This window comes from Accipiter gentilis, chromosome 34 (assembly GCF_929443795.1).
Source record: "Accipiter gentilis chromosome 34, bAccGen1.1, whole genome shotgun sequence".
In the NCBI taxonomy this organism is placed as follows: Eukaryota; Metazoa; Chordata; class Aves; order Accipitriformes; family Accipitridae; genus Astur; species Astur gentilis.
In genome coordinates this window covers 447,878-472,575 of record NC_064913.1, presented here as the reverse complement: position 1 = coordinate 472,575, position 24,698 = coordinate 447,878, and the positions used below count along the sequence as shown (strand labels likewise).

At 39.6% G+C, this 24,698-nt stretch overlaps 2 protein-coding genes across 10 annotated transcripts in view; both read right to left on the bottom strand.

Moving 5' to 3' along the window:
- Positions 1–6,759, bottom strand: part of TBK1 (TANK binding kinase 1) — a 34,933-nt gene extending 28,174 nt beyond the window's left edge. The window contains exons 1-4 of one of the 7 annotated variants that reach the window (XM_049791985.1): positions 6,690–6,753; positions 2,980–5,744; positions 2,404–2,524; positions 456–596 (exon numbers count right to left, since the gene is read on the bottom strand). In XM_049791985.1, the coding sequence (XP_049647942.1) occupies positions 456–596; positions 2,404–2,490 (228 nt within the window). In that variant the 5' untranslated portion in view covers positions 2,491–2,524; positions 2,980–5,744; positions 6,690–6,753. Of the gene's footprint in view, positions 1–455; positions 597–2,403; positions 2,525–2,979; positions 6,390–6,689 lie in introns of those variants that run through there. The other 6 variants (XM_049791990.1, XR_007504607.1, XM_049791986.1 and 3 more) reach the window with 6 other exon arrangements.
- A 4,725-nt stretch (positions 6,760–11,484) lies between these two features.
- XPOT (exportin for tRNA) overlaps positions 11,485–24,698 on the bottom strand; it is a 29,286-nt gene continuing 16,072 nt past the window's right edge. For 2 of the 3 annotated variants that reach the window (XM_049792200.1, XM_049792198.1), the window contains 15 exons: positions 24,328–24,390; positions 23,215–23,339; positions 22,186–22,330; positions 21,910–22,029; positions 21,633–21,727; positions 20,762–20,831; positions 20,102–20,340; positions 19,302–19,587; positions 17,215–17,404; positions 15,848–15,964; positions 15,648–15,763; positions 15,107–15,154; positions 13,548–13,619; positions 12,459–12,515; positions 11,485–11,964 (listed from right to left, as the gene is read on the bottom strand). In XM_049792200.1, the coding sequence (XP_049648157.1) occupies positions 11,938–11,964; positions 12,459–12,515; positions 13,548–13,619; positions 15,107–15,154; positions 15,648–15,763; positions 15,848–15,964; positions 17,215–17,404; positions 19,302–19,587; positions 20,102–20,340; positions 20,762–20,831; positions 21,633–21,727; positions 21,910–22,029; positions 22,186–22,330; positions 23,215–23,339; positions 24,328–24,390 (1,770 nt within the window). In that variant the 3' untranslated portion in view covers positions 11,485–11,937. The remainder of the gene's footprint in view (positions 11,965–12,458; positions 12,516–13,547; positions 13,620–15,106; positions 15,155–15,647; positions 15,764–15,847; positions 15,965–17,214; positions 17,405–19,301; positions 19,588–20,101; positions 20,341–20,761; positions 20,832–21,632; positions 21,728–21,909; positions 22,030–22,185; positions 22,331–23,214; positions 23,340–24,327; positions 24,391–24,698) is intronic. The other variant, XM_049792201.1, reaches the window with a different exon arrangement.

Sequence of the window (24,698 nt, the reverse complement as noted above, 5' to 3'; positions counted from 1 at the left end):
TGGGTCATTTAAACTGATCAGTCTTAGTTTCAGCACAACTACTGCAGTTCATATAAACATACAGTTCTACATGTCCTATGTCATTATTTTAGTTGGTTGCAAAGCAAAAGCATAAAGTTGTCAGGATTACTGTAACAGCTCCAACTATCAGTATGTATTAAATACTCATAGAGGTAGATAGCTTAGAAATTCTAATTCAGGATAAAGCTTAGGACAGTGGCTTCTCAGGATGGCTTTGAAGAATCATAACCTGTGCCTAACCACCAAAAGCGAGCATATTCTTTCAACAATAACAAAAAAGAAAGAAAAACAAAAAATGCTAGTGATTGGGTCAGAGTACATGTTACTGTTCTTTAAAAATATAACTTTATCCTCTATAGTTAAGGATAAAGCAAAAAGACAGTTACTGTGGTTACTACCATGCACCTCAGATCACAAGTACAACAATTCATTACCTCTTCTTCGATGGCAAACAATTTGACAATGTTCTTATGATTTAGTTTCTTCAATACTTCAAACTCTCGCATCTGAACATCCACAGGACGAAGGAAACTTATACTGTTAAATACTTTGACAGCATATAAATCCCCAGTTTTCTGTTCAAAACAAACAAATTGCTAATCAAACAGAAGCATAAGACTGTAAATGCACACATACCCATTATCCAAGCATTTTAAGATCTGTTATGCATACAAGCATACCCAGATTAGAAATAGTTCAAAATAGTATTTTGTGTTAAAGTGGAAATTAAGATTCTACTAAAAATATTAAGTATATATTGGTTTAGTTTAATATAGACTAGAAGCACACAGACTAGCAGAATGGAAATGCAACATTAGCCCATGAAAATTTAAGTGCTTTTAAAAAAAGAACAGTTAGCATAAGAAAGGCTACACATTTAAGAAGGACCCATAAACATAGCTGAAAAATAATTTTTCAGCAAGAGGTAAGCCACTTGCACAAATCAGTAAGAGACACGCAGATACTACAGTTGAGAACCTTGGCTGGCTTAAGTTAAGAGATGACTTTTTGGAAGCTGAACGTTGCTCTCTTTTTCTTTATTGTTCTGTTGATACTGATAAAAGTAGTACTTGTTTTGTCAAAGGCGGCACCGTCGAGTACGACATACCACTCATGCAAAATCCTGAAGCAATTCAAACCCACATAATAAGCGACAGGAGCAGTCGTGAGCTTAATCAGAGACTTAAGTTCTCAAGCGGGACCAAGCCCCAAAATGCTCAGGCACCCACAGCACCAGCTGAGAGTGCAACTCCTGTCCCTCTGAGGGCAAAGTACCTCCCTGCGCCCACTCTACGAATACGCTTGCACTAGCAGTCTTGTGCGTGACGGACTGTCTATGGACAAAGCCTTCCTGTGCTTAGACTAGGTGTGCTGTACAGCACACTTACATGCACTACTGCTGCCTGGGTAAAAGTTTTCTCCCATTGACAACGAGCTGCAGGTCATGCGCTCAGACTAGCGAAGGTGATGAGAGGTGCAACCATGAAACCATAAGCTTTACAGAGGAATCATTCCGTGTTGAAATTCACTCACCCAGAAAAGCACATTAACTGCTGAATTACTGCTTAGCGTTGCTTCACAGTTAAATGTGGAATACAGAAAACACTGTAGCTTATATATAACTTCATATTGATTTCACACAGACTGTCATTACCATAAGGGAACATCACTTTCACAACTAGGCTTGTCTTCATTTTGTGAGACATACCGTGAAATTCATAGGAATAGAATGACCTACACATGTAAGGTCATTTTAACCCCTCACTCAGGTTACGACATACACATTAGCATATCATTTACATAGCAAAACTGCTCAAAGATGTACTATTTTGTACTGATTACTCAACGCATGTCACCAAGAAGACGGTGTCCTATACATGTAGGAAGCATTGACTTATGGACAAAGACTAACAGCAACTTCATCCAATATGATAATATGTTAAGAACATTTCACTTATGGTACAAAATCATAAAAATGGGTTTTAAAAGAACAGGGAAAAACTACGAAAAGAGAACTTAGCAAAGATGAAAATAACATATCATGTAATAAAAACTGATAAGACTTTTATTCCTATTTAAATTCTTAAGCAAGGAGTATTTTTTCCATAAAACTGAAGAGTGGAAGAATGAAGAATTAATAATGGTTAACATTTTACAAGGACAAATAATACAATATTGAAAACAAATCCTCAGAAATAACTGTATAGAACTCTAACTGAATGGATGTTTATTAAAAATTAAAAACTAAGTACGAATAGTTACAAAGATATATTTGCTTTAGGCCTAAGTCTTGAACTGTTTTTCGTTGATTTCATGACGCTACTCACATATGAAAAAAATTTCAATTTTAGATGTTGCTCAGATTAGTAATTCCTCACAAACCTTATGTCGTCCCCGGAAAACATTTGCAGTAGCTCCCTGCCCTAGAATGTCAGACAACAGCCAGAGGTAATTCGAAGTGCTCTGCATCTTTGCTCTTTGATGAGACAGTTTTCTTTTTCACCTTAAAAACAAAAAGTTAAATATATTGATTATAATTTAGTAAAATACATGAACAGGACTTACTTTAATTAGAAAGAAAAAAACCAACACAACCCAACCACAACTCCAAAGACGCACAGAAATAATTAAGAACAACCAAGCAGAGGAATAAGAGGTGAAACAAAGAAAAAAGCTCAACAATCAAAACTAATGCCATAGACACACCACCTCTCTGCATTTGAGGTCTTTACTCCCCAAACTTTGTTGGAAAATACAACTGGAAAAGTGAAAGCTTTATAATCCCTTTTCTGATGTATACAGGTGTTTAAATGATATAGTAACAAAAACTACAAGAAAGAGTAAAAAACACGTGCACAAGGTCTTTTGAAAATAAGTAAGACCTGCAATCAAATTCCATTATTTGGTATATACGCCAAAGAACAGGCATCAGAGATAATGGCAGATACGTATACGGACCTTTTAGATCTCTTTGGCTCTGGAAGCTGCACTTCAGTACAACTGTAAAGGAACTCAACTAACTACTTACAAAAAGCAATTTTTACATAAGCTAGATAAAAGTCACAATTAAGACAAGTATTTTCAGCTACTTTCTTCAACCACCAATTACTACAGGAAAAAATTAAGGGACATTTCTCTCATTTCTAAAATTCCACATTTGGTACGTTACATCATTTATAGACAGACAGCCTAGCTTCGCCACCCTCCCTGAAACATAAACTGTCAGATACTCAGGTCTTGACAGATCCAAAAGAAAGAGGAAAAAAAGTTAGATTAAATTAAAACAATTAAAAAAACATTAGAACTACCAGATTTCTCCCCTTGCAGGAACAGCAGGAGCTGCAGGTGAATACCCTTACCTTTTTGGTTTAATTAAAGCAGTGATTTTGCCATTAAATCTAGCGAAAGGCTCTAAGATCAAAGACATAGCTTCCTAGATCTAAAGCATCTTGAGATCAAAACGGCAACCGGACCAGGGGAAGGTCCTGCAGCAGCAGCCGCCTTTCCTCACAGCCTGGCAGGGGACCCTGCATCTGCCCCTGTTAACTGGCAAGAAACAGCTAACGGATCCTCAAACAAAACAAAAAAGCCTTTCCTGTAACTCCCAGAGGAAGAGGTATGACAGAATTTCCCGTGGATGTCTATGATGAGAAGGTGGCTCGCACTTTGCGAGAGCTCCCTGGCAGAGAGGATGACACCAGCAGAGACCGACAGCCTGCACCGTGCGCTGGCCACCCCAGCACCCTTCGCCCGTCCCGCTCCGGCACCCGCCTTTGCACTGCTCCTGATCCGACCCACACCATGCCACAGAGACCCCCACATTTGCTCGTGACTTTGAATGCATTCCTCTATCCATAGCGACTGCAGATTTCACACTTTCATTTTGCTGTGCGCTCACGTAAGATGTGGAGTTTCTTGCAAAGCTGTCCCAAAACACCTGGGCAATGACATGTAGCATACAGAACTCAATAACCCAACGCAAAGACCTGACATTACTCTAAACTAAATTCAAAGCCATGCAGCAACACCATTTTTAAAAATCTAGATAAAGTTCTTAATGCCTAGAGAAGGGAAGAAAGGTTTTTAATCTCAAATTCGAACCAAAAAAACTGCCCACCACTCCCCAAACCCTTACAATTCTCAGTTAACTCTGACGATGCAATTTACAGTAGTAGAATAAGATAACTTCTCCCAGCTGGCAATTACTGTAGATACCAAAGAGCTACCTATGATGCAGACATAGAAGGTAAGGAAGAGGTCTGCAAGGAAATATTGCACAGCCCACTCTGTAAACCATTTTTAAAATCTCCAAATTAAAAAATTCCTCATAATTAAAACCCTGTTTGTAACAAGCCAGCTGGCACATTACCAACAAACATGTATTTTGTCATGTATTTCAAAGCAACATTCATTAGATTCATATCAAGACGCAGAAACATAACGAATCCTTTCTAAGCAGACAGAAAGTGTGCAGAAGGATCAAGTAAACACAAAGTTTCTTCACTGACATCTGTTCAAATACTAAAAATTTTAGCAGCCTATTAGAGACTGAATTATTATGTTGCCCAAAGTGATAAAGGTGAGGTAGCTTATATATGAGATCAACTCTCTTCCTTCACAATTCCTAATTAAATTTGCTTGAAGGTCAATGGGTGAAAACAAAACAAAAAGCGACAGATGAGCTTGGATATCATTCAATGGATTTAAAAAAAAACCTAGCAAGTCACTAACGAGTTCTCAAGGTCTCATTTCTTCCACTTGCAAAACTACAGATACAATTATGCCAGTGTGAATCCCAGGGTACATATCCAGTGCCAAACCAAAGTCAATGTTGCACTATTCCACTTTTTTTATCAAAATAGTATTTTTATAACAATAACAAAGTCTATTTTGGCAGAGTCTTCACTTTTAAGGCATAAAGTCTCATTCACGTTTAGTTTTAATGTTCAAATTATAATAATTTGATTCAATAACTTAATAACTTATATTTAGACCTCCTTTGATTTAACAGCTTTCTTTTCTTAGACTGATTCAGAACTCATCTTTGCTAAACACTCGGCACGTCCATTTTTCTTTTCATATCTTCCATTATCTTCCTCAACCTATTCACTAAGAGTTTCATATTGAAAAAAACCAACCAAAAACCCTCTAACTGTAAAACTGGTCCTGTCACTAGATTTAATGCTTAACTTTCTTCACATCACACTCATGTAGTATCAGACTTAATGACCAGGAGTCAGAAGTTCCTCACATACATCTAAATGTATCTCGCCCACCAGCAGGCTGATTGTCCCCCATGACTCATTAGCATTTCAAGGGCTAGGGGCTGCTTTTGGGGTTTGGGGTTCTTTTTTGAGTATTTTTCTGTTTCTGGCGATGCTACTACTTCTTTATTTGTCAGCAGGGGGAATTGTAAGGGAAAAAGACTGCATTTGCTAATGCGATTGTTGTTTTTTTTTTTAAACTCCCAATACTTTGAAGCAGGAGTACCAACTGCTTCTAATTAATACGAAATAGTCTGCTGTTACCTCCGGCAGGCGGGACAAGCACAGAAAGCAGGTACTTCCCCTGTTAACAGCTGCAGTATAGAAGCTCACCAGGCAAGCAGGGACAGATGATGAAGTGAAGGCTCTTCCAGTCTACGGGCAAGATTCCATATGCCACCAAAGCTGACAGGCAAGGTGCCGGGGTTCCGAACAAAGGTTACGTTAGCGTCACGCGGTCTGGTAAACATGAGGGTTTTATACTTTCTGCACGCCCTCTCTTAACGCCTAGGAAGGAAGTTTCTCCCCCCGAAGTTCCTCCTTCCTACCCCCGCGTTCTTCAGCCAACCTCCCTCCGGGAGCCTCCAGCCCAACACCGACCGTCCCGTTACCGAAACGCCCTGCCCTGGGCCGCACAAGCTGCTGCCTGAACCCAGGCGAAGCCCCGCAGGCCCCCGGAGGCCCGCGACAAGCCTGGCTCCGGCGCTGCTCTCGGCGCTTCCAGCCCGCCTCGGGGGAAGAGGACTCTGCCTCGGCCTCGGCCCCGGCCCGGGCCGGCGGCTCCCGCCGGGCCGCAGAGGCCCCGGGCTGGCCCCGGCGACGCAGTCCCACGCCCGGGAAGGTGGGGCAGGGCGGGCAGAGCGCTGGAGCTCCGCTCGGCAACAGGACAGCCTGCCCGAGGTAGAAAGTTTAGCAACTCCCACACCCGCGAAGGCGACGCCGCCGCCTGAGGAAAGCTGTGGACAGACCGCTACTAAACGCTGGCTTACCCCCCCCCCCCCCTTCCCGTTACAATCGCAGTTCTGACGGGTCGCACCAACTGCGACCTGCCGACGTGCTCGGGGACAGAACTCGGCGAGCTCGGGGCAGGGACGAGCCCCAGGCACGCCGCCGAGGCCGCAGGCCGGCCGCCGCCGCCTCGTCCCCTCCCCCGGGCGGTGGCCGGGCCCGCCATCGCCTCAGGGGAGGCTCCTCCGCCGCCGCCGCCGCCGCCCGCGACGCTTCTCGGCAGCTGCCGGGAAGGCCCCGCCGCCGCCCCGGGAAACCGAAACCACCTCGCCCCGCCGGCGGCGGCGGCGCGGAGGGGAAACGGCTCCCGCCGCCGCCCACCTCGGCGCGGCTCGGCCTCCCCCCACCCCATCCTGCCCTGCCCTGCCCTTGCCCGCCGGCCCCGACCCCACGCACCGAGCCGCCTCTCGCCCTGCCGGCCCAGCGCCCCGGCCGCTTCCGGCTTCCTGCGGCGGCGCCGGGGAGGGCGGAGCGGCACAAGCGCCGCCTCACGGCCCTTCCCCGCCCGGAGGTGCCCGGCGGGGCGGCGAGGTGCGGGCAGGGCCGGCTGACAGGGCGCGGTGCGGCCCCGAGGCGAGGGAGGGGACGGCGAAACCGGGAAGGGCCTGCGAGGCGTCCAGGAGCGGGAGCGGGCTGGCCCCGAGCGGCGGTCGCGCCGGGCGTTCCGGCTGCTCCGACGCTCGGAACGAGCTCGGGCCGGCGCGGGGCAGCGTCCCCGTCCCCGCGGTCATTCTACTTTGCTGCGTGACCGCTTCGGCGGCGGTTCTGCCCCGCCACGAGGCCGCCCCGCCGCGGCGCACCCGGGGAAGCGTCTCCCCGGCCCGTGTGACCGGTCTCGGCTTCACCCCGTTTAAACCTCACCAAGTGCCGGTCGTGCCCTCGCTTATTTTTTTACTTAAATGCCTTAACGCAGAGTTCCTTGAGGATTTCTCTCTTGCTCTTTTTTGTCTGTCCGCTAACGTTGCTGTTCCAATAAATGGTCTGTATAGCTTGTGTAAGGAAAAAACATAATTTATATACTATAAGTACAATTTATGCAACATATAGTGGGAAAAATAGTCAAAATAAATCTTTAATTTCCCCCCCAAGACTACCCTTTTTTTGATCCTCTGCATTTCCTGTTTGGAATCTCCATCTTCCCAAATCTTAGAAGCCCATTCTCTTGAGGAACTGACATGTGAAAAATAGCAACCTTTTGCTTACAGGCTTTGCTTATTGTAAGATGATAATCATACCTTTCTCAAGCTTTATCACAAGTCCAAACTTCTGCTGGTTCAGTTGTTAACAGAGCGCTAAGCTTGTTCTAAAATTCTGCTTAGTGAAACTGATAAATCGGCTTTGATACATTTTATACTGCTACTGTAAATGCTTATAGTCGTTGGCATCTGAGCTTTATTTTGTGGCGCTTCTGCATTATACAGGGAATAGTTCCCCGCCACAATGGCATTGTCCTTGCATCCTTCAAAACACTGCAGTGCTCCTCAGAAGTTCCATGGCTTATTTCTGCTACCCTCTCCTCGGTAACCAGCTTGGCGAGCCAGTTTTTTTTCCACCAGGTGGATACCCATGAGTCAGCTTTGTCTTCTTTAGAAACATTCATCAGACCGTGCATACGTGTTTTAGCAAAAGCCCTCTCAAAATCAGGAAAACGTCAATGAACTTTTCACTGTATCTTGAATGTGTACTTGCTCCCACTTCTGAACAAAACCAAGCTGTTGGCTCAGCGTGTTGATGCTTTTTGGACCTGGCCATTTTATACCATAGTCTCACTCAGGGTGGATGAGGCTTCGGGAGGTCTCTGGGCAACCACCTGCTCAAAGCAGGGTCAGTGCTGACTTCGGACCAGGTTCCCCAGGACTTTGTTCATTTAAGACCTGGAGTATCTCAGCTCCAATGTCACCCTCCCCCTGGGTCTGTCTGCCGACCGCTCTCACTGCAGTTACAAGCCCGTGTGCTTCCCCCAGGTCTTGAATAAATGAAGCTGATTCATACGGTACACACGATTCAAACTGTCCATTTTTTTAGCATGTATCTGTAACATAATCAGTGATACTTATGCAAGGGGAATCTTCTCTAGGCTTTAAATGTTTCACAGTATGAATCACAGGAAAACATTATGTTGAATATAAGAATAGGGAAAACAGACACCAAAAAGGAAAGTGTCATCACAGTTTCACTCCAGAAATTTTTACTTTGCTTCCTTCCACTTCTTTTCAATGTATTAGTAAAACTTCAAAACATAGCACCGTACCAGCTACTAGAAAGACAATTAACTCTATCCTAGCTGAAACCAGGACAACCATAAATTGTCCTGTTATGGAATCGGACAAGTGCCAATAGTAACAAGAGAGGGGAAAAGTGCAGCTTGCCTCTCTGGGCAGCAACTAGCTGCTAAAATGTCTTACCTACATTGATAAGCCATTTCCTGAGAAAAACTGTCCCTGACCTCAGCTTGCGTCAAATTCATTGCCTCTACTTCACACCAGGAAAAGTGCTTGCAGACATGAAAGCTTATCTGTCTTTAGTAATTACACCAGCTTGTAAATAAAAGATTCTAGCTCTCTGCAAAGGCTGCCTTGTATCTTTAATTGAAGACTTGCAGCTGTGTTTCCTACTTAAACACACTTTATAGAAGGAAATAGCTTGTGCACAAAAGGAAGAGTTGCTACTATGACGATGTTTTATGCATCTTCAGTCTGGACAGGGGCATTTTGACCAATGCAGGTACACAGTAATGGTAAGTCATACGGGAGAGCTGCAGGCAGTTGTGTTTGGTGCAGCCTTTAAATCAGAAGATCATCCATTGCCTGAAGAAGGAAAACATATGAATGTCAACCTAATCCCCGTGTGGAGTATTCTCATCTATCTCTTGCTTCTCCTCTTCTACCCCCAAATGAAGTAGTTTTCACAGTATGTTCAAAGCATCTAAACACTGCCTGGAGTCTAGTGCACACTCTGAATACGTGTTGCATCACCAGATTTCTCTTTGAAGATAAGTGCACTTCTTTTCCAGTCCAGATTTAAAAAGAAAAAAACCAACCAAAAAGCACAAGGAACCCATCTCTTCAAAGTAAAAATGTAGAAACTCATCAATTGTCTTTCTAAACCTTGATTCTTTGCAAAGATGGTTACTAGGCACTGCATACCCACCACATAACACAACTGCGATACAACAGCTGCAGACCTGTGGTCTCTGCACCACTGAAGGAAATTGCAGAAAAGAGAACATGCTATTAGCCAGAATCAGCGTTTACATGTTTATCTAAAGTTATAGAAACCAACTCGCAGATCCTGTTTTACTGTTCACTGCCTGCATAATCCCTGACAGTACACTATGCTGATTCAACACGGATAAAGCATAGAAGTGAACAATCCTTTTTGAATTCTTCAGGCTGAACCAAATTTGTTTCTCTGAAGATCCAGACTACCTAACCATTCATCCTACAGGATACTCTTTTGGTCCCAGATGGATGGGCAGGGTATAAGTCAATAATACAGCCCAGCCGATGGTTGCTGCGCACAGCTCACTCCTACACTCTGCACTCTCCGCTTTAGACCCATCCTCACCTGACACCACCGCAGATGGCAACTTGCTTTGAGGGGGAAGTGTTTCTGCTACTTCAGCTTCCTGACTAGCTCCTTACTGGGTTAGATGAACACCGGATTGGGCACAGAGGAAGCTACAGGGGGAGAGCGGGGCTGAGGAAGGAGAGCAGTCTCTTTTGGCAGTGGCCAGTTTAAAGACTTTTCTCATGAGGGTGTAATAATTTGATAATAGCTAAATCATGCTCTGTTAGACAAATGACACAGCCAATAATACTAATAGTATTAATAAGCATAGACTTTTTTCCTGCTTTTATACAGTGCTAAAAGCAGCAATACTACTTTTACTTCAGAAGGCAAAAGTCTAAATAATGTATGAAAACTAAGAGCAACTCCATTACAATGGCACTGTAATTTAAAAACAGTGCTAAAGACAGAAGAGCCCTACCTTATTGTTCGCTTCATAATCTGCCTAGTGAAAGCTCTTCCCTCCACATGGTAAAGCTGCCATAACTGCAGAGGAAGGAGACCAAGCCAAACAGAGAAGACTGACGGCAAACACTCAGCAATAGCTGCCATGGCCAGGGGAGCAGCCCCTTGCACTGGGGAGGGGCAGCAGGGAGGTGCAGGAACACAGCAGCATATGCAAAGCACCAAGTGAAAGCTGGAAGGCTTCTAGTGCTACAGGAGAAAACAAAACGGCTGTTGGACCCGGGGAACCTCTCGCACTGGTTTGGCAGCAAAAGGAGGGAAACAGGACTGCGAGACTAGGAAGTATAAAAAGCACCACAAGCACTTAATCTGTGATAAGACAAATCAAGTAACAGGAAACTTTTGATTAAACATACAAAAATCAGGAACAAAAATCTTATAGAAGTGATACTGTCCTACTGAAGAGCAGTAAAGGTAAGTGCCCTCTACTTTCTTCCCTCAGTGAAGAGGGCAGGAATGGCAGTAAGTAGCCTCAAAACATCACTACGCTTCACTCCTGGCTGCTGTTTCTGATCCACCTCCTCATTTATTTTCCATTTAAATTGGATGAAGAACCTAGCACCGCAGTCTAGAAAAATGCTCATCTGATTATGCTAGAGGTAAGTCAGCTATTTACTATTGACAGCAGTTCCTGAGGAAAGTATTAAATCCCATGCATGGGAAGACTCCTAGCTTCCCCCTGTCCCTGTGAAATAGCTACAAAAACTGTAATGTCATAGAATTAAAAAAAAAGGTAAAGAAACAAGCTACCAACTGATACATTTTGGGACAGAACTAGCAACACCCTACTAAAATCTCTGTATAGACCATTGACCCTACTGACATATTGCAGTGAATACAATTCTTTTTCTGACAGCAGCCTCCACATGCAAGGCTGCCATACAATTTATTATCCAAGCATCAGAAAAATTGCCAGGTTCTACTGAAATGTAACAGCCAGAAGGTTAAAGAATGCTGTAGCTTCTAAAGATTCAACCAAAATGATTCGAAGAGACTTAACATTTCACTGGATAAAATTTTATTTTTTTCATAAAAAAGATAGAACGAGATGCTACTTTTAAATGAAATCATTTATTAAACCAATCTGTTTTATAGGAGGTATATATATATAATTTTATCATTAAGACAACTTCAATGAAATGACTATCTACAAGAATGACTTTGATTGTTTTATTTTCATGTCACCATACATGAACAAATGAATTTTATGTCTTATGAAAACATTTTACTCAGTATCAAAAATGTACACATTTTAATAACCATTGCTATGGTCTGAAGGGATTTTTACATTTAATTTCAAAAATAAGTGTCATTTCATTGCTGCACATTTTACAGCATAAGCTTAAATCATCCTTTACATAATAAAAGTTTGTGTAGGTATACAGATTATTTTTCATGTTGTCACATACCTTCATGTTTGAGACACAGGTGGGGGATTTGCATTTCTTTTTTTTTTATGAGAGGCTAAAATATGTACTGATGTGAGCACAAAGCAACATTTCTTAAAAACAAACCCAGTCTGAATGGCACAAGAGTTAGCGTTTTTATAAATTAACAACCAGGGTTCTGGACTATGGAAAACAGGGTACATGAGATTCCAGTACTTTCCTTAGGGCTTTGCTCTCTGGAAGAACACCTGTTAAAAATTTATTAAAAAAACACATTTTAAGACAAAGGAAATAGAAGACATGGAATGGTTGAGCTGCAAGATAATTAGTTTGACAGAGCTCATTTTCTTGTTTAACTTACTGGTTAACACACTAGGTTCAAGGATGTGACTTGTGCTATTCGATTACAATCGCACCCTCAAAAATGAAGCATTCTGACACATTCTCTACAATTACAGCATCACTTTTTTTGCTATTTCAACTATTAAACATAAGCCATAAGAACATCAAGCTATTGAGGAGATGGCAAGGTGCTGAGGATAAGTGACAGTTCTACAGATGTGGGTTTGTTGTTGTTTGCTCCTTCTTTCCAAATAACTGCTTTTACTACTTGGAGATTCCCTCTGGCTAAAACCTATTAAATAATTCAATATTTCAATTTTACTTCAGGTCACTACCGCAACTAAATTGTATGACAAAGTTCAAATGGAATGAAAAGCTATTTAAAGAAAAAAGTCTTTACCTTTAAGTAATTTTTAAAAACTTTAGCATCAGGCTGCTGAAGTGCTTGACAGAATTCCTGTAAGAGAGAATAAAGAAACACTAAATAACTAAATGAAGCAACAAGACAACCTGAGATACGTTAGGAGCATGTAGAATACCTTGTATGTAAAACCATTGATATTAGTTTGTATTTTCCCTAATGTGCAAGCAAAGAAAAGTACGTTATGGATAAAAAAAATTGTAGTAGGCTATGACAGGCCAAGTGCATTCTGGGGTGACATTCACTTTTAGCTGAGTAGACAGAAACAGGACTATCCAACAAGGACTGCAATCAAGGAGATTCTAAACCTTTAATTTTTCCAGTAACTTCTGGTGGCAGCAGAATATGCACATCACTTGAAAAAGTTATAATCTTAGATCAGAAAACATCAGGGTGTCACCAAAAGATAACACTTGATCCTTACATATATTTAACACCACTTAAAAGTTCTACATTTTTTTATAATTAGTATAATTGTCTCCTAATGCAGCAAACCCAATTACTATAGTATAAAAATCAGTCACAATTAAAATTGTCAGGGTTCATCTAACAATTTATTCATGGCAATGCTTACCATATGGCTAGCAATGCTTAATATTGAGACCATGGTTAGGTGTAAAGTTTCACTTTTGAGAACCCTCTTAAACTACTACAAAATAAGCACACAAAAACCCAACACTTAAAGTTGGACATAATTTTTGACAGTAGAACCAGTGCTGTGGCTTAAATTTCTGTAGTGTTGAATACAGCCTTTATCACATTTTCTATACACTCAACATTCTTCATTTTACTTTTGAGTTATTACTTTAAGTATTCTGATGCTTTTTCCTCAAGTTAAAATTTGAATTAAAGTAGGAAGATGGCTTAATCACATACAGTGGACTTTTTTTTGCAAGGTACTCTTGCAGTAACTTTACTCCCTAGGCTAAGTTAATGCTATTCTGATATGCAGTATCAGAATACATTTTACTGAGGAATGGTAGGAGGTTAACTTTGTCAGTATTCATTTTGTTCATTTAACATTTATGATACTAAGAGTTTTCCAAATGTTCTTTTAGGAATTCCTACCTGAATTATCTCAGGAGCTACTTGCAAAGAAGGCAAATACTCTTGCTGAAGATACTGAATGCACTCAGGACCCTAGAGAAAAGCAGTACACAATTTGTTCAAGTATATTTTTGTACAAATGGGCAGTCATAGCCCTATACTGTATGGTAACAGAAGAGTTTGAAAACAGGTGGTCTACATGACTATTTTACAGAGAAGTTATGCATATCAAATACCAAATGCTCATGTTATTCTCAGCTGTTAGCAAACAAAGATTTCTCAACCTTGGCATTAAGGATTCTACTGCAATTTGGTATTTGTTACACAGCAGAAGAATGCACTGAAAATTGCACTGAAATAAGAATTACAATACAGCCAGTTTGTGACATGTCAACTGTAGGAGTCAGTTAAGAAAGGCGGCGGCCCTAATTTCACTATCTGACATATGAAAGGAAAATAAATAAACATTTGGCAATTAGTATCTGCCATCTGCTTTACCAATCTACTCCCATAGTGGAATTTAGTAGCCAAGTACACTGAACATAGTGTTTCTCATAACATTGACTACGTAAATTTGCAGTCGACTAAACAGTAATAAAATGGAACTTCCAATCCTTTGAGAGAAGCAGACAGTTCTGTTTTGGTTAGCACATTAGTTTTTGTTTTCTTTATTTGTATTTATCAGGTACCTCTCATCACAAGAGGGATTACTGTACCCTGGCAGTACACAAACATAACCCAATACATCTAACCAGGGAAAGTGAATCAACTTTATTAATTTACACAGAAGTTACCCTAGAACTAGAACATGGTATACAGCTCACATGAAGGGAAAAGTTTTCAGATAATTTTCCTATATTTGTATCAGAAGTGGTAAAAGAAACAGCATTTGTAATAGGAAGTTATTTACCAAAGCTTGATTTCCTACAAAATTACCTCTTCACTGCTTTTGGGGGAAAAGGAACAAACTCAGCAGCTCTCATCAATTAAAACACAACCTCTTCTCTGTCAGTTTGTAACTTCTTACAATTTGTGTAGTTATGACTTTTACTTGCATCTGACAGAAAAAGTTAGCAGGCAAATTAAAGGGTGTAGCAAGAAACAGTAACATGAACATAGAAACTGTTTCATTTTCCATTACAAATGGAATTATACTATAGTGTTTTAGTCATTAGACAGTGCAAAATTCATTTTTTTCATGAATGTTTTTCAATCTAGTCTGCTACACTTCGAAAGACACTTTAGTTTTCACAGAGGTACTCTATAGTACATCTCTAATCGCTCTTTTATGTCAGTTTAAGTACTACACTGAAAAGTGAAAGAATGCCAATTGATCAATTAAACACAGTAACAACCAAGTGAGCAGATTTTTCTCCTTAATGAAGAGTTAATATTTTGCAGTAATTTATCAAGAGGTAAAACAACTGCATCCTGTATTCCTACACAACATTATGGTCATCTTATCATTTTATATAAAAGTAGAGTAGTAATTCACCCTAGTATCTAATTTTTAGAAATTGATAAAAGCACTAGAAAGAAACCTGCAAGAATTATTCCCTGCAAAGTATTATGAAGCTTACCCTTTTGAGATGAATTGTTTTTAACGTCACTGCACATTCTGATAAAGCCTGCAATGTAATACATAACATTAGACTGTTTGTCTATTGGTTAAGTATTTAAAGCCAAAGAACCTAACAAGGCCTAAACCAAGGGCTAGTTCATGCCATTATTCCCTTATCTTCCCTTCACACAATGCTAACTGAGCCTCAATCTTCCAATTTTTGTTCCACTAACCAGAAAAATTTGTCACAGCTGAACCCAAAATGAACTAAAGAACAGCCACCTGCGTGCATTCACTTTCACTGAACATTAGTTAATAAGTAATATAGGTCCATGTTAAATACTCAGACCTGCAATTCTCTAGCTTGATTTTGAGCATAGGTGAACTACAGAATACAGTACCACAATATTCAATAATTAATCATCCAGGTACCTCAATAAAAAACACAAGGGATTTTATTTGTGAGACAACAATCTTTGACACCACAGTCATTGTAGGTTTCTTAACTTGAATCTGCCCCACAACAACTAAAGAAAAAAACCCCCATCTATAATACACACCAGTACTGTCTGGGCATCTGCCAAGTCAAATGTTTGCTTCAAAGGTGCTAAGAAACATGCAGGAACAATGTGCTTGTAGACAAAGTCTGCAAAACCTACTGGTCCATCTTTACCTCCTGAAAAGAAAAATAACATTCCATATTCTATTATTGCTTCATGGTTAGTAGCAGCTACAAAGGAATTATGGAAAGACAGCTTACCCCAAAGCTCCACCAACTTAGAAAGAATAATAAAACAAGTCTTCTGTGCAATAGGATCTGGGTAATCCACTGCTCCTTGAATGACAGTGAACAACACACGCTCCACGTTCTCTGCACCTTAAACACATTAAAACAAGCTTGTCATTTCAATTTGCAGCCTAATATGTTTCTGTACTCTTACACTATTTTATATAAATACTGACCTGGAAGACATGCTTCAACTTCAAAACAGGTCTTTTTTGCACAAGTCTCAAATATTTTTTTAAAGTTTCCCCTATGATGCAAGACAACTCTTATTTAGGTTATAATTGGGTTTTTTTTTTGTTTAGTTTGTTTTTTTGGGGGGTATTTTTTTTTGAAGTTTGGAGATTTTAAATGCTCTTTCGGCCTTTAATACACATAAAGGTGAGGGGGGTACTTTGACCTGCTTACAAATACAAGTTTTCTCCTCTCTACCCAAACCTAGTAGAGTTAATTAGAACTCAGCAGTACTAAAGTAGTTCGCTTACCTTCCAATATATGGAAAGGTATTTTTATCACACTTGAAAATTTCTGTGCTGCATTTATGCTTATTTCTGTTTGATTCCTTTAAAAATTTCTTGGCCTATCACAACTATCAAGTGCCTCTTTCAAGAAAGCTCTCACTTACTACTTAACGCCACCCTTTCCTTTCTTACACGTATTACCATTATTTTAGGATTGGGGGAAGGAATTCTGATCTCCATCTACCAGATGAGCCAGTTTAAAGCTTCTTAAGTCCCTAGCCATTTTAATGGAATACAAACCAAGAGAATTACTTGAAGAATGAAGCAACTGGACATTCGACTTCAAATTCCTGCTATGAAAAGCACTAATCTGCATTTGGCCACAAAGGGAAACCTGGTAACTACATATGTAAGTCACATGATGCCTTCTACCATAGATAACAAGATCAGGTGACAGTAATAAAAAAATTACAGAAGTTACAGATGTGTCCTTCAGAAGATGAATATCACAATGAATACTAGCAGCTGTGAGTGGTCTTGCCCAACAGCACAAACATTGCTACACATTGTTACATATGTATGAGCTCCGATTCACCAATCGAATACAATGATGCAATGAAGATTATACACTATTCTTGTCCTTATAGACACAGTGATCACACATAAGCTGAAAAGATCAATAGGAAGAACATGCCTATTATAGCTGGATTTCACAAACCCAACTTCTTGTGCAACATGTCAGTTAAATACTGTGTTTACATTAGTCCATTCTACCTTAACATAGTTAATAGTACTTGACAGGAACTAGGCTAATAATTTTCATAGACAAAGCTTAGATGAGAACAACCACAGTACTATCCCTTGAGAAACTGAACTACTTACCTTGATTAGCTATGACTTCACTCATTCCACTGCCAGTTACTGTCTGCAGAAAAGCAAAGTAACTCCTCCGTAACATTTGTTTTTCTAAAGCAGCAGACTGGTCATTTTCTTCTGCTGGAAGGAGCAACACCTCAAAAATAGCATGAAGTAGCGGCATAAACATCTGTTGCAGAAAAGGTGAAACCTGTGTCTGTGAAGATTGGAAGAGGGTATCAACTCAAACAGCTACACAAATTGAACATGTCGAAATGAAAACTTAAGGGCTTTTTACAATTCTCAGCTTTGATTCACCTTTGAAGTTAGTATTTTCATGTACCAACTACTTATAACAAAGTGAGTCACATCAGAGTCACCATGAACATTACTGCATCTTGACCTATACTCCACCTATTTCAAGTCTTTTGCACAAAAACATCTAGTCCTATCTAGTCTCATCCTGAGTAGGAACAGAAGTTTTTCAGGATTTCTCATGCTTCTGTTCAGACAGACACTATCTCGAATTCCCTGAAATATCAAGAGGGGCTACTGTAAAGTCACTATAGTTACAGAAAATGCATCTCTAAGATGTTAAAACTTGCATCAGGCCACTTTTGTAGCACTCATCTTTAAAGACTGCTTAAAGAAAAGTTTTCCTGAGCTGAAATACTACTGGCATTACAGAATAAATTTGTCATTTATGTCCTACTTGCAGTGAGAAATATATATTAGGGCACTAAAATAGTTGAACACTTATGAATTGAAAAACTGAAGTTGTATGCTAGCCACACACTAGAGTTCCATAAAGAGACAACTCAGATGTTCATTTCTTAATGCTTAAGCAAGGTTTTATCTTTAATCTTCTCTTCACTGTATCCTGAAGGTATTCAAGGTGAGACTATTGAAGCTAGGTTCTTTATTTTAGCATATTGTAATAAGAATGGTACAGTATCATACAACATTAAACATTACACCTGAACATGGTATTTGTCCAGTCTTGCTCCTGTGACTTTTTTTTTTTTAAACCTTCCCCACCTTACACAGACTATTTTTAATTATCTACTGTTATCTTGAATTGCTTTTAGCATAAATTGCTAAAAGGAATAGAGTAATAAGAGTCTTTCTCCCTAATCCCCAAACTACTTGATTTTTCAAAATCTGCTCTCCCGATGGGATACTGCAAACAGAGATCCACATGCTAGATTCACACAGGTATATTATGGCTCTGTTCTACTGCTCACAAAATGCACTTCTCTTTACTTTTAGTAATTTTAATTTTGCATTCTGCTGAGAGACTTATTTAAACGGCTTCTTAACCTTCTCAATACAGCAATAAATTTCCCATCCCATTCACAACAGTGCAATATTCTTGTGGCAGCTCCAGGGAATGAACCACAAGTAACAGGTAAGTAATTTCATGTATTTCATTGACTTGCATTTGAACCATTTAAAACTAGGAAGCTCTCAAAGGCTACACTTCAAGAACTTTTGCTAGATAATCACTTGACAGTCCTACTCCTGCTTAATACATATCTCATACCTCCATTTCAAAACCTCCATATTTGTCAACCTATTTTGAATAACAATGCATGAAGCCTCAGCATACATTTTTGTGCAACACCACCACATCGAGATTTTGTAAATCAGTATTCCTCCCTATAAGCACATCTGATATTTCTGTATCTCCTGGAAATCTCATTGTAAGAAATGAGAAAATTCACTTCAGAGCTTGCATAGTTTGTAACATTAGCTTAACACTTCAGTGCAGGGCATGAAGTTAATTGCATCAATAAAAAAAAGAATTTTGTGCTGCAAGTAGTATTTTATTTTAAAATATTAAACCCAGAAATTTAGAAACAACATAAAATTCTGAGACTAACCAAAGAAAAACACTCATTTAACCACTGCGAGTCCAGAAGTGTAAGACTGTGGGTGAAGACTGTGTTTCCCAGTAGCAGCCTTAGTATTTCTATTATTTCACTTATTTCACTTAGTATTTCACTTATTTATCAATTGTGAGATAAGGTTCTGACACATAGCTATTTTTCTGGAACCAGCAAAGATGAGATAGCAGCAACACTTTGACCTGAAAAGCTTATGCAGTATCATACCTTAAACTTAGCTGTTATTTGGTTTATAAGAGGAATGAATTCTTGAAGATCTTTTGCTTCACAATCTTTAAGCATGTGTTCAGAGGCAGAAGGAATGAAGGGAAGAACTTCCTCCTCTAGGCAAATAATCATGCGGTGAAGGAAAGTGCGGACACCACTTCTCAGAACTTCCTTTTGTAATGGACAGCTGAGAGCTGGCAAAAATGTCTGTAAGCAGTCCAGATAAACCTCTGAGCAGCCACATTGTTTTACAGTTTGCTTATTGCTGAAAGCCTTGCTGGTTCGGCTGTAAAAGCAATACAGCAAGTTGCATATAAGCTCGTGTTCCAATATATGTTCCAATACAATGAAGAAGCAATAACATGGAGAACAACATATGCTTTAAAACCCAGGCACTAAATTAGAATATTACTTTTCATGAAATGGGAGCCAGACACTGGAAGTAATGAACTGTATTATTTGATATGAAGTAGCTACACTTTGGCAGGCTTGGAGAATTAAATTCTAACAATTTATAAACAACATATGATTAGAACAGCTCCATACAATTCTTTGAGGAAGGGAATAGATGCTGGTTCACTATAAACTTGCTCAACGTTCTCCGTATCTCCACCCATAGCAGCCTTTTCTAAGGGGACTTAACTCATTTTCTGGGCTACCGTAAGAAATTCTACAACCACTGATGATTCTTTAGGTCAATAAAGCACAGGTAGAAACTCAGCCCCTCCTCCCAATAAATGCTTTATATTTCCCTTTTATTCAAACCAGAAACACACACAGAGTCACTGTGCTGTACCTACCTAGCAAACCCAACAGCATGATTGAGGCAGTCAGCCAGTGCCATCTGTCTGTCCTCATCTTGTGCCATCATCAGTTTTTCTAACAATACTTTGAACTTCTCCATCAGTGGAGTCAACAAATTCCTCATTAGAACCTGTTTTCTTTCTGCAGAGTATTCGCTGTTAACTATTAATACTCCAGCTGTTTCATAAATGAAAAGTTGATCATCACTGCTTAACAGAGCCTGGTAACCATTTTCCTAAAATGGAAGATAACACGCATAATTCACTAAATGTCCTTTATCAAAGTTTAAAGATACTACTCTTTCTTTAAGCAAGCTAAGTAATCTATATAGTATATTTACAATAGTTTTATTCTCTTCCTACTTAAGTAGAAGTGTCAAGTACAGGTAAAAACATAGTTGAAGGAACAACTATTTTTATACGATTCAGAGAGCCTTCTATACATACCCATCTCTAGCCTATACTCCCAGAAACACACATAAGCAAGATTATTAAAATTAGGTACAAATGTAAGCATGTGAGTGATCTCACACCAAAAAAGCAGGGCAATTATTTGTGTTTAAATGTTTGTGTGCTAAGCTTACAATTCAGTAAGTACACAGGCACACCAATAAGTGCAAGCCTTATTTATTACAAAAACCTGCTGTAAATACTCACAGGGGGAGAAAGTTCCAGCAGGTCTTGTATTCTATTCAGAACATCTTCAATAAAGGGATTCATTTGCTTACTGAAATAAAACACAAGTACATAACGCTATTTAGAAGTGTGCGCATCTGTACAGGTTTCCTGGTATTTTATTTAAGCTGTAAAGCTAGACACTAAACTACCCTCTCAGTACAGAACTCCCCTTTAAATATCAAAGCACTGCTGTAGAAAAATCTGGCTTATGGATACAGTGCTTGTGGTAGGCCAAATAGATACATGACATAGTGGGAAATAAACATTTCTTTCTTTCCCTCTTCTTTTTAAACATGCATTAATAGCCGCACTCATCAGAGTGAAATATTTTCATTAACAGCTGAAAAATAGGATCCTTCTGAAATCTGAACCATCTTGGAGCTTCTCCTGCCTCTACATTAAATACATGCCTGTGAAATAAGACCAACAGGACAGGACTGTTTGAAGGGCTCTAATACACTGAGTAAACTTCACCAGTATAAATTCTGTAAATATTCAGAATTTGGTCAGGGACAGTGAAAAGTTACTCTTGGGAGTCTCCAGATCCACTCACTCTCAGCTCTGCTCAATGAGGAAAAGCAGGACAGGCGTTTACGTTGTTGATCAGTTTTAACATCTAATCAAAGTAAGCTAAGCATATGTATTCCAGTTCTTTGTTCTGTGAAAATTTTTTCCACTGCTACCTTAGTATTACACAACAGGACTACCCTGCTAGAGCACTGTTTCGATATATTACTTCATTGCAGTCCATTTGAAGGCCAGCCTGTTTCAATGACAACTGTGATGTACTGAAGGGCTATGTGTGGTAAATTCAGTGCCATTGGGATACATTTGTAACAGCTTTACTCACTTAAGAGACTTGACAAATCTGGAAAAGAGGTAAGCTGTTCGACTTCGTACTTTGGGACTTGTATGGCGAAGACCACGGTGATCTAAAAATGCCATCTGCAATCAAGAAAGTATCTCAGTCTTAGACTCCCTAAACAAGGGGGGGGGGGGGGGGGGGGGAAGCTAATAATCCAACAATTTCAAAAAACCCAGTTTCTTTAGAGACCTTCAGAAAATAAGAAAATTTCCTAAGTCTAAAGAACTTACCTAGCCAAAAATGTAAATGAGATGAAACTTACTAGAACAGTTGGAATGTGCTGAGGTTCAACAGCAAAGAATTTTTCATATCTAACCACTGTTTCAAAGAATTCCAGGGTAACTGATGTATGTTGATAGGCACTAACACCAGAAGTCACCAGCTACAAATAAAAGCATTAGCAAGTTAGTACTTTAGCCATTTATAACACCAAACTACAATGTAAGTGATATGCTGGTAAGTAAGATGAGCCATTTGAACTGGAATGTTCCAGTCTTTATTAACATTTTTAAATAGCTCCCACAACACACATGCTTACCGTTCTCATCATGTCTTGTAAAGCCGTAGCTTTTGTAACATCACCAGAGAAGTGAGCGCCGTGAGATACAGGAAGAGCCTCAGCCAACATATACAGCAGCCTTATTGCTACTTCTACTTCCATAAATCGCGTAGTCTGCCAATTCCTAGAGAAAGAGTATGAAGATCATGTTAGTCTGTAGTAGCTTATGAAATAATCACAGTTTCTACCATGTTAGCATTTTCTTTCGACCTTTCTTCAGATGGACAGCATAAAAAGAGCAGACTTAAAGTAAGAAAAACAGTGTAAGACCTAGGCAGTATTTCAGGATGCTTCTGAAAGACTTAATCCACAAACACAGCACCTCTCCACCACAGTGCCACCAATTTTCTTTTACCAGTTTCAACTTGAAAGCTACAGATTTCTTGAAGTGCTTATTTTGGTAAAAAAGCACCTACTATGACATGTGGACAAGCCATTCAGCTTCACTTAAAAAGAGGGCTCACTAAAGAATAAGGTACAATGAAGCCACCAACAATACTGGATTCCTGTTTGTATACACACAACTATCCTCCTAGTCAGGCAACTAGTAGTAACATTTCTTTATATACATACAAAGTTTCCAGGATTGGTTCTGCTCTTTTTGTAAAAAATACTTCACTTCTGTTTCTTTTCCCTATCCAACCTTGGTTTTCTGATAGCAGTAATACATAAAATTGTTTGCCACATCTCATAAGTATTTCCTTGAGGTATAAATTGAACACCTGTCCAAATTGGCTGTTGTTGCGTAGGAAAATGATGAAGATCAAGAAACACCTCTAGGGAAAAAAAATTAGCTGCCATTTAAGGTTAGAAAAAGAAAAGTTTTTGTTTCTGAGCAGGTGAATAAAAGATTATACAAAGCCATTTTTATCATGATGTTGTAACAAGCTCATTCTATTAATTGGCTTTGCCTTGCTACATCGCACTTGCGTTCATTACAAACTCTGACAGTTACAAAAGCAAAAAAGCTAAAGGCATTGTGTAAACACATTAAAAAACCCAACTTACTGAAGTGTAGTGTTAAAAACTCTGCGGACAGATGCCAACAGTAACTCTGGTGAGACCTGAGCAAGTCTGTCCAGCAACAGTTTCAACTGTTTTCTGTACTCCACAAACATTGCTTCATCTTCACCCTATGAAACATTCACATGTCAGTGAAGTCCATATTTTCATGTTTAAATTAATCCACAACCATTTTAGACAATTACACCTAAAACAAAATATGTACATACAAGAACAGTATACCACAGTCAGAGAATTCAATAATGCTCACCCTATGCTCTTGCAACATAACAGCAGGCTCCTTTTTTGGCTGGTTGTAAAATGTAGAGATCCACTGCATTCAGTCCAGAAACATATTAAAAAGGCTTTCCAAACTGAAAACTAGCCAAAAGTACAAGAAAGAAAACGCTCTTGGCAAAGCCTTATTGACCCAATTCTTGAAAATTGACTCACTCCTCGAAGATGTTCATTCTCAGCATCTAGCTTAGTTTCAAAATTAAACTGACAGAAACATTTATGATGACTGCATACAGTTTAAGTTAACCTTTTTAAGACTATAGCTTGCCAAACAGCCTGGAGCAAAAGTAAGTCTAACATATCCAATCATTATTGCTGGCTGACAGAGATGTAAGCATGGGAGAAAGTGAAGTCAAAGACCTTCCTCCTCCTTTAGATTATTTTTGCAGAGATTTGACCACCTGAAGTAGGTCAAGCAGCATCTCTTAAAGAGTTTCATTACACAATGATTCTCTGATCTTTTTGCAAGACACAGAAGTGATGTGCGGAAACACACAAACTCACACTGAACAAGCCAGCTCAACAGCTATGTTTAGCTAACAGCACAGCTGTATTTGCCTAGGAATAGTTCCGCACAAATGCAGCCAGAAATATTCTGTTAACTGAACTGGCTTGAATATCCCTTTACTGTGTTTTGTCCTATGCAGACATGCCTAGAGCTTAAAGAAAGCTTTCCACATAGGAAAAAAATTCAGCCTACAGACCTTTGCTTCCTATCTTCAAATCTTTAGTCTATGAAAAACACAGATTTTAAAAGTGTGAGCAAGTTTTACTACCTGTAATTTAATTTGCATTTGTCTGTTTATTCATATAACACAATACCTCATTTTCAAAATTATATTCTTCATCATATGTCAACTTCTTCATAACAGCCAACATGATTGCCTAAGATAAAAACAGAGCTGTGAGCACAGAAGCAGGCAAGTGATAACCAGCAACAGTTAAAGTCCTAGAGTAAAGGAAACATTAAAGCAAGTGTTACATGTTTACGAATACCTTAAATCCCATTTGAATTATTATTTTCAGAGGTTTAGCAGAAGTAACAGTCCAAACTAAAACAAATGGATTATATCCAAACAATACACAGATGCCATTCCAGATACACAGCATAGATGACTTGGAGCTCTCGGTCTCTGATAGTATTATCTGGCTTTGTTTCCTGCTTGTAATCTATGCTGTTCAGCTCACACTGG